This window comes from Chiloscyllium plagiosum, chromosome 45 (genome assembly GCF_004010195.1).
Source record: "Chiloscyllium plagiosum isolate BGI_BamShark_2017 chromosome 45, ASM401019v2, whole genome shotgun sequence".
In the NCBI taxonomy this organism is placed as follows: Eukaryota; Metazoa; Chordata; class Chondrichthyes; order Orectolobiformes; family Hemiscylliidae; genus Chiloscyllium; species Chiloscyllium plagiosum.
Window position 1 is genome coordinate 7,567,067 of NC_057754.1, and position 13,696 is coordinate 7,580,762.

The 13,696-nt window shown below is 48.8% G+C and overlaps 1 protein-coding gene and 1 long non-coding RNA gene across 2 annotated transcripts in view; one reads left to right on the top strand and one right to left on the bottom strand.

The window, feature by feature from the left end:
• The window catches only part of naaladl1 (N-acetylated alpha-linked acidic dipeptidase like 1), a 47,503-nt gene extending 44,498 nt beyond the window's left edge, over nt 1-3,005 (top strand). Inside the window, exon 18 of the mRNA XM_043683015.1 lies at nt 2,771-3,005. Within this exon, the coding sequence (XP_043538950.1) occupies nt 2,771-2,942 (172 nt within the window). The 3' untranslated portion in view covers nt 2,943-3,005. The remainder of the gene's footprint in view (nt 1-2,770) is intronic.
• A 4,648-nt stretch (nt 3,006-7,653) lies between these two features.
• Nucleotides 7,654-12,944, bottom strand: LOC122543882. The gene is made up of 3 exons (XR_006310173.1): nt 12,398-12,944; nt 9,085-9,197; nt 7,654-8,388 (listed from the first exon to the last, which is right to left on the bottom strand). It is a non-coding gene; the product is annotated as an uncharacterized LOC122543882 (long non-coding RNA).
• Nucleotides 12,945-13,696: the final 752 nt, after the last annotated feature.

Below are 13,696 nucleotides of genomic sequence, written 5' to 3' on the forward strand. Positions count from 1 at the left end.
GGTAAGTCTGCCTGCCCCCTGCTGGTCACCCCCCTGTGCTATCAGTAAGTCTGCCTGCCCCCTGCTGGTCACCACCATGTGCTATCGGTAAGTCTGCCTGCCCCCTGCTGGTCACCCCCATGTGCTATCGGCAAGTCTGCCCCTGTGTGTCTCCTGCTCCCTTTGTGTGACACTTTTTCTGGGTGTCTTTTTTCTATGGCTCTTTCTTCCTCTCTCTCTGTCACCACGACTCCCCGATGTGATACACTTTGTCTGGGACCTTTTCTATGTGCACGTGATGTGCTGTCTCTCTTTCTCATTCTCACTCTCTCTGCATGACCATGTCTCATTTGCTCTGTCTGTGATGCTGCCTGTGTTTCTGTCTCTCCCTCTGTGATACTGCTTGTCCCTCTCTCTCTGCCTGTGACTCCCTTTAATTCTCTCTCTCTCTCTCTGTCAAATCTGTCTCTTGTCTTTCACTGTGCAGTTCTACCAGAAGTTCTAGATTCAAGTAAATTAATGACCTGCTTGCTAGTTTCCATCTCCCTAACCTTTAAGAGCAACAGCAGTATTTACCATCCACAAGATGCATTGCAGAAATTCACTAAGGACCCTCAGACCTTCCAAATCCACGACCACTTCCATCTAGAAGGACAAGGGCAGCAGATACTTGGGAACACCACCCCTCTGCAAGTTCTCCTCTAAGGCACTCACCATCCTAATTTGGAAATGCATCACCGTTCCTTCAGTGTCACTGGGTCACAGTCCTGCAATTCCAGGGGGCATTGTGGGTCAACCCACAGCAACAGAACTACAGCGGTTCAAGAAGGCAGCTCACCACCACCTTGTCAAGGACAACTAGGGACGGGCAATAAACATTGGCCCAGCCAGTGATGCCCACATCCCACAAATGAATCCATTTAAGAAAACTACTGTCTGAACTGTCCTTTGGCATTTCCCCCCAGACCCCTGATTTCAGGTCCACTGGGGCTGGCTTTGTGGTTTACCATTGCCAGCTTCAGTTGAGTCCATCTCTGGTTCTCTGGGGCTGGACACCGCTGCCACCATATGAGAAAGAGTGGGCAGCAACAGGAAATGCTGAAGTAACTATATCTGTCCTAGCCCCAGGCACCAATACCATGATTTAGTAGTGTCCACTACTTCCCCAGCACTATGACTGCATCCACTGCTTCCTCTCTTCTGTCCTGCTTGCTACCTTCTCAAATATTTCAGATAAGTTTCTCAGGCATGACATTTCCTCATGAAGCTGCCTGATCATATCATGCATTTCTAAATGCTCCGCTATTACAAATGTTAAGCTAGCTGGCCTATAGTCATCTTTCTTCTGTCCTCATTTTTAAATAAAGGTGCGACATTGCCACTTTTCCAATCCTCTGGGACTTTTCCAGAATTTAAGCGTTCCTGGAAGATCACTACCACTGCAATCACTATCTCTGCAGCTATTTGCTTTAAAATCATAGAAGGCCCCGTCATCAGTTCCAGGGGACCTATCGGTCTTCAACCCTATTAATTTCCCCAGTCCTTTTCCTTTAGTGATAATTACTGTTTTTAGTTCCTGTATGTCTTTTGCCCCTTGAATATGTAATAATTTTGCAATGTTAATCTTCTCTTCTACAGTGAAGACTGATGCAAAGTGTTTATTCAACTCCTCTGCCATTTCCTGGTTTCCTGTTATTTCCCTAGCCTCATTCCCTCAGGAATGAAGTTCACTCTGGCTTCTCATTCCCTCTTTATATATTTACAGAAGCTCTTACTGTCTGTTTTGATCTTCTTGTTAGTTTACTGTCAAACTTATTTTATTCTTTTTAATTATTGTTTTGGGACATCTTTTATTGGTTTTTAAAACTTTCCCAATCCTCTGGCTATCACTAATCTTCGCCACAGTGTATTTTAAAAAAATCTTTCCATTTGATATTATCCTTAACTCTTTGATTAACCATCGTCAATTATCCCCTTTCCTTCACTAGGTTATAATATTCTTGTGAGCCATGAACTAATTTATTAAATGTCTCTTTTCGAGCTCTCCACAGCAGATCTAATCTCACATTTCTTATGATCATTCTGCACTTTGAAACCTCAGTTCTGTAACTTTGTATTCCTCACTCTGTTCTAGCTATGATTTGCCTGTACTGCACACAACACAAAACCTTTCACTGTAGCTAGGTACAGTGGGGCGGCACAGTGGTTAGCACTGCTGCCTCACAGCGCCAGAGACCCAGGTTCAATTCCCGCCTCAGGCAACTGTCTGTGTGGAGTTTGCACATTTTCCCTGTGTCTGTGTGGGTTTGCTCCGGTTTCCTCCCACGGCCGTGTAGTAGTGTTAGGTGAAGGGGTAAATGTAGGGGAATTCGTCTGGATGGGTTGCTCTTCAGAGGGTCGGTGTGGACTTGTTGGGCCGAAGGGCCTGATTCCACACTGTAAGTAATCTAAATCTAGGTCCATGACAATCATAAATCAAATCAAGTTTGTTTTTTGATAAACTTCTTTCCCAATCCTCTCCAGCGACCTCTGTCCTCATTCCTTTGAAATTACCCCGTTTAAAATGTTGACCACAATAGGTTCCAATCCATCTTTCTCAATCTCAAACTGAATCTGCCTCCCACTTTCTTTCCCTGTCTCTGTTTTTCCATCACTGCTCCTCAGTCTTGCTCCGCCCAATCTTCCTTCATTCTTTCTGTCCCAATAGACCCTCCCCACACCGCGCTGCACTCTGTCCAGTGATCATTCTGCCCGCTCCTTCAACAGTGAGTTTCATTTATTCCTTCTGCAGACACGTCATCTACGCGTCAAAGAATTCAGATGTGGAAACATTTCCCGGACTAGCCGATGCTTACCAGCGTGCCCTGGCCAATGGAAATGCCTGGGATGATGTTCGGAAGCACCTCACGGTAGTTACTTACACTCTGGAGAGTGCAGCCTCAACCCTGGAGGCTGTGATCTAGCAGGCATCTCTAGGCAACCTTTCATTGAAACCAAGTAACCACAATAAAAAAATGATGCGTTTATAGGGTTTCCTGCTGTTCCATTTTAACACATCCTCTCACCCTCAACAATGTGGTGCATTGTGCTAACCTATCACTCCACACTGACGTCTCACTCTGGAATGACCCTTCAGTGCTGACCTCACTTCGCACTGACCTCCTGCCCTGCACTGACCACTACCTTAGGACCCCTCTGTGCTGACCTTCGACCCTGCATTGACCCCCCCCCCGCCACTGTAATGACCCCACCACAACCTAGGATGGCACTGGGTGGTTTGTCTAGTTGCTTTTCATTTGACTTTTCTGTAGCATTTACAACTGAGTGACTTGCTCACTTTTGGAGAACTGACCTGATCCAGTGGGTTCAGTGAAGGTTACGGGAGGGCATGCCAGAAATTCAGTTATTAATTAGAACTAGTATTAAACTTAAAGACACAAAGATGGGCAGCAGGCCACAGGGTTCAATGGAATATTTTTTAAAATGCAAAGAATAATTGAAATATTCATAAGAAGGAAAACTGAGTATGAGAGAAAGCTCGCTAGAAATATTATGTGCAGACAGTAAGAGTACTGACCAAAGAAAAGATTGAACTAAGTGGTCATATTGGATATGAGTCTGGGGAACCAATAAAGGGGAAAATAAGCAAGGTGAATGGAGCAGATATTTGCATCAGTCTTTCCTGTAGAGAATCCAAGTAACATCCCAGAAATAGGTGTAAATCAGGAAATGGAAGGAGGAACGCAGTACAGAGTAATGGTTGGAGCTGTGAGCTAATGAGAGCCAGGTCCTGATGGATGCCATTCTAAAGTCTTAAAAGGAAAAGGCCAGTGAGATAGCTGACACAATGGTTTTCATTTTCCAAAGGTTCCCCAGATTCGGGGAAGGTTGGTTTGGATTGGAAAGCAATGGAAGTAACTCCTTTACTCAACAAGCGAGGGAGGAAACTCATGGCAGTTAGCATGTCATCTGTCATGGTGGATGCCTGGGAAGCTATTCTGAAAGAGGCGACAGCAAGGCACTTGGAAAAGTTCAAGGTAATTAGGCTGAGTCAACATGGTTTTGAGAGCGAAATCACGTTGAACAGGTTTATTGGAGTTTTTTTGAAGGAGTGACATTGTTTGGATAAGTAGGAACAGGTAGGTGTTCTATACTTTGATGTTGCATCTTATTAAATACCTTCTAGAAATCAAATGTCATCGCAGACAAATAAATGAATTATGAGGAGGCCACTCAGCCCAATTGTGCCTACTCTGTCATTCAATAAGATCGTGGCTGATCTGATTACTCCACATTCCAGCCTATCTCCCAAACACCTCTCACCACTTCTCAACGCTGCCATTAAAATAATTTATACAGGACCCTCTCATTGTAGATTCTCCCATAAGGGGAAACACCCTCTCCACGTCCACCCAGTCAAAACCCCTCGGGATGTTATATGTTTCAATTAAGTCACCATTTCCCTATGGAAAATAAAGTGAAGAAAATATAAGTTCATGGGTAATATGTTTATCCATATAGAAGATTAGCTGGCTGATAGGAAGTGGGCATAAAAGGGTCATTTTCTTATTGACAAGAATTAACAAACATGCCTCAGCGATTGGTACTTGGCTGTAATTACAATCACATGAATGACTTTGATGAAGGAACTGAAGATATATTCTCATTTATAACAAATAGTCTTGAAGACAACAGGAAGGATATTATGCTACAGTTATACAGAGCATTAGTGACACCTGGAGTACTATAAACAGCACAGGACAACATGCATGCCAAATGTTGGACCAGCACGCAACAGCTAAGTGATTCCACAAGCACCAGGTCAAATCTAAGCTCTGTGGTCTTCCCAGATACTGTCATAAATGGTGGTGGACTATTAAACAACTCGCTTGGAGTAGGCTTCATAAATAATCCCATCTTCAGTGATGGGGGAATCTCAGCACAGTGCAAAAGACAAGATGTTCACCGTCAGCCAGAAGTGTCAGTTAGATGACCCATCTCAGCAATATGAAGTAATTGCATTTTATGTATAGAAATGATTGAAGGCACTGCATGCTGCAAAGGCTATGGGCCCTGACAACATTCTGGCGATAGTACTGAAGACTCGTACTCTAGAACTTGCCATTTCCTTAGCCAAGTTCTTCCAGTGCAGTTACAACACTGGCATCTACTCAGTAATTTGGAAAATTGCCCAGGTAAGTCCTGTACATAAAATGCAGGACAAATTCAACCTGACCACTTAGTGACCCATGTGTCTACTCTCAATAGTCAGTGAAGTGATGGAAGGTGTCATCAACAGTGCTATCAAGCAGCACCTGCTCAGCGACGCACAGTTTGACCTCATTATAGTCTTGGTTCAAACATGGACAAAAGAGCTGAATTCCAGAGATGAGGTGAAATGACAGCCCTTGGCATCAAGGCTACATTCAACTGAGTGTGGCATCACAGAGCCCCAGCAAAGCTAGAGTCTCTTCAGGAGTTCCTCAAGGTGGTGTCCTAGGTCCAACCATCTTCAGCTGCTTCATCAATGACCTTCCGTCCATCATAAAGTCAGAAGTGGGCATGTTTGCTGATGGTCACACTATGTTCTATATACTATTGACCAGAAAATAAACTGGACTGGACCTATAAGACCACAGGACATGGGGGCTTTGCCACTCAGAGAGATCATGGCTGATCGGATAATCCTCTCAACTTCACTTTCCTGCCTACTTCTCATGACCCTCGATTCCCTTCCTGATTAATAATCTGTCTATCTCAGCCTTGAATATATTTAACAACCCAGCCTCGACAGCCCACTGTGGGAAAGAATTCCACAGATTTACCCTCTGACTGAAGAAATACCTCCTCATCTCTGTTTAAAATGTGCAAACCCTTAATCTGGTCAGAGACTCTCCCGCAAGCAGAAACGTTTCTGCTTCTACTGTCAAGTCCCCTCAGGATCTTGATTGTTTCAATCAGATTGGATCTCATTCCTCTCTGTCCCAATAAGTACACGGTCCATCTGCTCAACCTCTCCTTATCATGCAATCCCTCCATACTTGGTATCAGACACAGGGGGGCAAAGTATTCTGACTAGCACCTGATATAGTTTGAACAAGCCGCTCTAATTTCCCTTTGAAATAAAGGCCAACCTTTAATTTGTCTTTGCTATTACCCGCAGAATTTGGATGCAACCCTTGTGTGATTCATGGATCACAATCCCTCTGTCCCGTTGCAGTCTTTCTCCATTTAAGTAATATTCACCCACTCCTGCTAAAGCGCCGCATTTCTCCACATTATATTCCACTTGCCGAGTTTTTGCCCAATCATTTAACCCGTATCTTTCCCTCTGCAGATTCTCTGTGTCACCCTCGCCACTTTTAACTCACTCATGGGTTGTGAGCTCCAAATCTACAACCTCTACCACCAAGATGGACAGGGGCAGCAGATATATGACAACACCATCCAGTACAAATTCCCTCTGGGTCACTCACCATCTTGACTTGTAAATATTCCTTCAGTGTCTTTGAGTCAAATTCCTGTTTCTCCCTCCCTGAAAGCACTGTTGGTACACCTACGCCAATAGACTATGTTTGTTCAAGGAGGCAGCTCATCACTTAAGGGGCAGTTACAGATAGGCAATAAATGCAGCAAACTCCAGTCCGATCCTTACCATTCGGAGTGGGATTAAAAATGATGCAAAAGAGTAAAATGTTAAACAGAGCATTCAGAGTAACTTTACTTGGGAGTTGTACCAAGTGCTTAAAATGTACACAATCACAAAATAATCAGCCCAGTGGGAAACATGAACATTTAAGGCACAGAAATGCAAGGAAATGGCAGTGGGGAAGTCAGACAATGCCCTGAGGGTGAGTAAGGGACTGACTGATGACTGCGTCAGGAGGATTGAGTGACAGAGGGCAATGCTAGATATTCCCGGGAAAATCAGAAATGTAGGATGACAGAACGCAGGGACTGCTCACCATTCACAGCAAGCCAGAATGAAGGCAAGCAGATTGGTTTAGGAAACAGCTCAGCTGGAAATATAAACGATTTTCAGTGACGAATACATCATGGTCGTGGATTTTCCAAACACATTCTGTCCGTACCATCAACTTTCAATGATCGCTGACAGAGACAGAGCAGCAAGCCAGAATGAAGGCTCAGCTGGAAATATAAACGATTTTCAGTGACGAATACATCATGGTCGTGGGGTCTCCAAACACATTCTGTCCGTACCATCAACTTTCAATGATCGCTGACAGAGACAGAGATAGAGAATGAGAGAGAGAGAGAGACAGACAGAAAAAGGGAGAACGAGAAAGGCAGAACCCCAGAGAGAGAGAGGGAAGGAGACTGACAAGGACTGGCTATGGGGGCGCAGTGGGGTTAGGACTGATACACAGACAGGAACCGTGGTATGCACAGGGACGGACGAAAATACAGCAAAGAACTGGTACCCAGAGATAGTTTATGGACAGAGGGCCGCACGGTCAAAGGGTCAGGACTGAGGGAGGGCCATACTGTCGGAGGGTCAGGACTGAGGGAGGGCCATACTGTCGGAGGGTCAGGACTGAGGAAGTGCCGCACTGTCCAAGGGTCAGGACTGAGGGAGGGCCATACTGTCGGAGGGTCAGGACTGAGGGAGTGCCGCACTGTCCAAGGGTCAGGACTGAGGGAGGGCCATACTGTCGGAGGTTCAGTACTGAGGGAGTGCCACACTATCCGAAGGTCAGTACTGAGGGAGTGCCGCACTGTCAGAGGTGCCAACTTCCAGGCGAGATGCTGCAAACTGCCCTGTCAGTGGATATAAAAGATGCAGCCCATTGGCTTGGGGTTAGGTGGGGTGCAGCAGTGTCCAGGGGAAAACATTTGTTGCTTTGTCAAGGCTCGAACAGCTGATGAACTGTCTTTAAGCGGGGTCTGGCTGTGGGAAGCATTGCGAAGGCATGTTCACTTCTGAACAGCAGTCACTGCCATTGAAGGTAATTCCTCAGTGTACAAGCTGGAGAAATTCAGGGACATAAAGGCAATGTTTTGTTAGCTTTGGCAGTGAGGACTGTCCAATTTCACCTCAGGGACAGACAGCCCGGCGTCTCACAATACAAACCGCACTTCCCCAAGAGTCATTTGCAACAGTGAGGGCAGCTCATTGGAGCCTGCCCTCCCCTTACTGACACATCCCAACATTAGGGTGAGAATGTAGGGGGGAGAGAATGTGGGGGAGAACCCCATTCTCAGCGTCGGGGGAGCTGTGTCCCCAGCCTCTTCGCCGAGCTGGTGTCTCTAAGCAGGGAATTAGTTAAAAAAGCTGTTCATCGACCTTTTCAGGCACAACTGGAAAACCACTAGATAGATGCCTCTTCATCCATTCCTCAGATGTGTGATCTTCACTGTGATGCTACTCTCTCCGATCCTTCTGAGTCACTGAAAGACAGACAGTGGATTGGCAAGGAATCAAACAGACTGCTGGAAACTACCCTCTCCTCACATCACACTCTCCCAGGACAGGGACAGCACAGGGTTAGATACAGAGTAAAGCTCCCTCTACACTGTCCCCCATCAAACACTCCCCAGGACATGGACAGCACGGGGTTAGATACAGAGTAAAGCTCCCTCTACACTGTCCCTCATCAAACACTCCCCAGAACAGGGACAGCACGGGGTTAGATACAGAGTAAAGCTCCCTCTACACTGTCCCTCATCAAACACTCCCCAGGACAGGGACAGCACGGGGTTAGATACAGAGTAAAGATCACTCTGCACTGTCTCCCATCAAACACTCCCCAGGACAGGGACAGCACGGAGTTAGATACAGAGTAAAGCTCTCTCTACACTGTCCCCCATCAAACACTCCCCAGGACAGGGACAGCACGGAGTTAGATACAGAGTAAAGATCACTCTGCACTGTCCCCCATCAAACACTGCCCAGGATGGGACAGCACGGGGTTAGATACAGAGTAAAGCTCTCTCTACACTGTCCCTCATCAAACACTGCCAGGACAGGGACAGCACAGGATTAGATACAGAGTAAAGCTCTCTCTACACTGTCCCTCATCAAACACTGCCAGGATGGGACAGCACTCTCCAGACCCTGACTGTCTCTCTCCGAGCGATGCTTACTGAGTTTGTAGCAACACCGTCCATCAGGTGCTCACTGAAAATGGCTTCCGCGTGTTTCAAATACTCGGCCGTCTTCTTCTTCACTGCGTCTCGCCGTTCAGTGTTCAGGTCAGCTACCAACAACAAGACACATAGCAATTAATCAGGCCCTAGGGCCCGTTAGATCCCTGAATACTACCCCTGCCTTTTCCGTAGTACAGCAGCCGGCTCCCCTGGGACCATATATCTCTGTCCTCACACCATCCTGGTGTACAGATAGCAGCTTCGGGAGCCATGAGTTTGTGAAATGCAATTCCCAGGTGGAACACTCACTCCCAATGGATTTTGTGCAAGGATTAACACATTGCGAAGTGTTGGAAGGATAGTCAGACCAACGTGGTCTAATGCTTAATTTCATTAGGAAGGATAGACAGAGACATCATCCAGAAAAAATCAAGATTCTTCAGAGAGATTTCAAGCAGCGAGACCTGGGGCCAGATGTACTGAGGGCAATAAAGGAGCTGGAACAGACTGACAGTGTGATCAATAAACTATTCAGTCAGCAAGGAGAGAAGGTCACGAGGAGATGGGACCGAGGTGTCCAAACCACTACAAGTTTGGGCAGCAAGGATTGAGAACGAAATGGCACAGATCTGTTGGTTAAAGTAGCAAGGGAAGCTGAAGGAACAGCACAGCAAGGGGCTGGGACCGGGAACGCGCTGAGTGAGAGGGTGTGTGGGGTGTGTGTGGCGTGCGGGAGTGTGGCGTGCGGGAGTGTGGCGTGCGGGAGTGTGGCGTGCGGGAGTGTGGCGTGCGGGAGTGTGGCGTGCGGGAGTGTGGCGTGCGGGAGTGTGGCGTGCGGGAGTGTGGCGTGCGGGAGTGTGGCGTGCGGGAGTGTGGCGTGCGGGAGTGTGGCGTGCGGGAGTGTGGCGTGCGGGAGTGTGGCGTGCGGGAGTGTGGCGTGCGGGAGTGTGGCGTGCGGGAGTGTGGCGTGCGGGAGTGTGGCGTGCGGGAGTGTGGCGTGCGGGAGTGTGGCGTGCGGGAGTGTGGCGTGCGGGAGTGTGGCGTGCGGGAGTGTGGCGTGCGGGAGTGTGGCGTGCGGGAGTGTGGCGTGCGGGAGTGTGGCGTGCGGGAGTGTGGCGTGCGGGAGTGTGGCGTGCGGGAGTGTGGCGTGCGGGAGTGTGGCGTGCGGGAGTGTGGCGTGCGGGAGTGTGGCGTGCGGGAGTGTGGCGTGCGGGAGTGTGGCGTGCGGGAGTGTGGCGTGCGGGAGTGTGGCGTGCGGGAGTGTGGCGTGCGGGAGTGTGGCGTGCGGGAGTGTGGCGTGCGGGAGTGTGGCGTGCGGGAGTGTGGCGTGCGGGAGTGTGGCGTGCGGGAGTGTGGCGTGCGGGAGTGTGGCGTGCGGGAGTGTGGCGTGCGGGAGTGTGGCGTGCGGGAGTGTGGCGTGCGGCGTGTGTGGGCAGTGCGTGTGTGGGCAGTGCGTGTGTGGGCAGTGCGTGTGTGGGCAGTGCGTGTGTGTGTGGTGAGTGTGTGTGTGGTGAGTGTGTGTGGTGTGTGTGTGTGTGGGAGGGGGTGTAGGGGGGGAGGGAGGGGGAGAGAGAGAGAGAGAGAGAGAGAAAGAGAGAGAGATCATACATGTACAGCACAGAAACACACCAACTCCTCCATGCCAACCAGATATCCTAAACTGATCTCGTCCCACCTTCCCGCGCCTGGCCCATATCCCTCCAAACCCTTTCTATTCACATACCCATCCAGATGCCTTTTAAATGTTGCAATTGTACCAGCCTCCACCACTTCCTCTGGCAGCTCATTCCATACACCCTCTGCCAGAAAAAGTTGCCCCTTCGGTCCTTTTTAAATCTTTCCCCTCTCACCTTAAACCTATACCCTCTAGTTTTGAACTCCCCTACCCTGGGGAAAAGACCTTGGCTGTTTATGCTAGAATGGGACAAACAGCGTAGAGGGTTTTTTTTGGAGGTGGGGGGGTTGGTGAGCCGACAGAATGGACCATTGAGTGGATGGTCCACACTTACATTCATAGATTCTTATTAACAGCAGCAAGTACACCACAAGGATACGCAGATATCATTTTTTCTCAAGCGTCTCACGTGACAACAATTGAGTATTCCCAATGTAGACTTCGGAAGGACTTCTGAACCTCCCCTATGTTAACCCAGCTCTCTCCTGGTTCCATTCTTTGAGCCAATTATTACCTGCCATTCACCCCAGGAATTATCATCGACCTGAAACTGAACTGAACTGAACTGAACCAGCCATATCAATGCAGTGGCTACAAGAACAGCTCAGAAGCGAGGAATACTGTAGCGAGTAACTCACCTCCTGACCCTCCCCAAAGCCTGTCCAGTATGGGCAAGGCGCACGTCAGGAGTATGAGGAAATACTCCCCACTTGCCTTCAGCAACACTCGAGAAGGTTGGCACCGTCCAGGACAAAGCAGCTCCCACTTGATTGGCACCACACCCCCCTCCCTCCACCCCCCCATGACACTCAGTAGCAGCAGTGTGTACCATCTACAAGACGCACTGCAGAAATTCACCAAAGATCCTCAGACAGCACCCTCCAAACCCACAACCACTTCCAGCTCAAAGGACAAGGGCAGCAGATACATGGGAACACCACCCCCCCCTGCAAGTTCCACTCCAAGTCACTACCCATCCTGATTTGGAAATATAGCAATGTTGCTTCACTGTCGCTAGGTTAAAGTCCTGGAATTCCCTCTCCGGGGGGTTTGTGAGTCAACCCACAGCACATGGACTGCAGCGGTTCAAGAAGGAAGCTCCTCACTGCCTTCTGAAGGGGCAACTAGGGACGGGCAAATAAATGCTGGGCCCAGCCAGTGATCTCACACTGAATAAAAACATCTAAACAAGGGTAAGATTATTTTTTAAGTAGAACCCAAGTTCTGAAGCCATCGCTGGGCCCAAGACATGAACTCAATTTCTCTCTCTGCAGAGATTGCCAGACCTGCTGAGTTCCTCCGGTTTCTCGGAGTTTCGGCTTTAGTTCCCCTGTGTTTCACCGTTCCCTCCAATCTTGTTCATCTCCCTCTTGTGTGAGATCTAGCAGGCAGGCCTGTAACATGGCCGCAGTGCCTCTGCCTTTGAGTTGCTCTCACCCATTATCAGCGCAAAGGGATATCTCCAGGGTGACTGTTCTCTTTCGCTTTGACCCGACTTCCAAACCTGGCCCTGAAATCCACTGCTTTCGGTTGCTCTGGGCTCTGTTGGGGGGGTGGGGGGATGGGTTTGGAGGGAGGAACAGGGAGTGTTAATATTGAGGACTGTGAGAGACAGCCCCCTCCACGTTCACCCACCTTGTACTCCCTTCAGTAGGATGTCCACCCCGTTGCGGTAGCAACTGAACGCCGCTGCGTACTCCTGGCTGGCTTCCTGCTGCAGCGCCTCGTTGATCCACTCAGCCGCTGCAGTCAGGTAATCAGCATCATTGAGACCATCTGAACCCAGGCTGACGGGGGGAAGGAGCGGGTCCTCTGGCTGCACCCTGAGGTGCAGGAGTCTCCTCTCCAGGTCTTCGGGCTGTTCGTCGCTCAGCGCTGGGAGGCTGCTCCGCCGTTGGCTCAGCTCAGGCAGAGAGTCTGCAACACAAACCGCTCCCTTTCAGTAAAACACAGAGAAACCCATCTGAGAACGGTACTCGTCCATTCACCAAGGGGAGAGTAACCCCTGGCCCCTCTGGGCTGTCGCTGTCCAAGACCCCTCTCACACACTGACATCCAGCTGAAGCAGCGAGTAAGAGTGTGTTCTGGGATAACACGCATTACGGGATAATCACTCCCTCTGGCAGCTCATTCCATACACACACACGACCCTCTGCATGAAAAAGCAACCTCTTGCGTCCCTTTGATATTCTCCCTCACCCTAAACCTCGAGTTTTGGATTCCCCTACCCTGGGGAGAAAAAAAGACCATGACTATTCACCCTATCCATACTCCCTCATGATTTTATAAACCTCTATAAGGTCATCCCCCCAGCCTCTGACACTCCAGGGAAAATAGCCCCAGCCTGTTCAGCCTCTCCCTGTAGCTCAAACCCTCCAGTCCCGGCAACATCTTTTCTGAACCTTACAACATCTTTCTTATAATAGGGAGACCAGAATCGAATTCCAAAAGTAGCTGAACCAATGTCCTGTATGGCCGCAACATGACATCAATTTTCTTAATGCTCTGATTAACAAAGGAAAGCATGCCAAACGCCTTCTTCACTATCCTATCTAACTGCGACTCCACTTTCAAGGAGCTAAGAACAAGCACCCCAAGGTCTCCCTGTTCAGCAACACTCCCCAGGACCCGATTGTTAAGTGTACGGTTCCTTCTTTCACTTGCCCAATTGCCAATCCCTTTGGCAAAAGCACCAAGAAACCCTTCACCCTTAAACTCTCTTGGGTGCCAATCTATCTCGTACCTTCCCTTTGGTTTGAACTGCCCTCGTCAAAACCAACAACAACATCCCAGTTTGGAGGAAAGATCAGTATTGACGTATCCGGTTAACTAACTAATTAACTAACTAACACACACACCCCCACGCAGACACAGACACACACACACACACACAGACAGACACACCCACACACACCCCCACACAGACACACACAC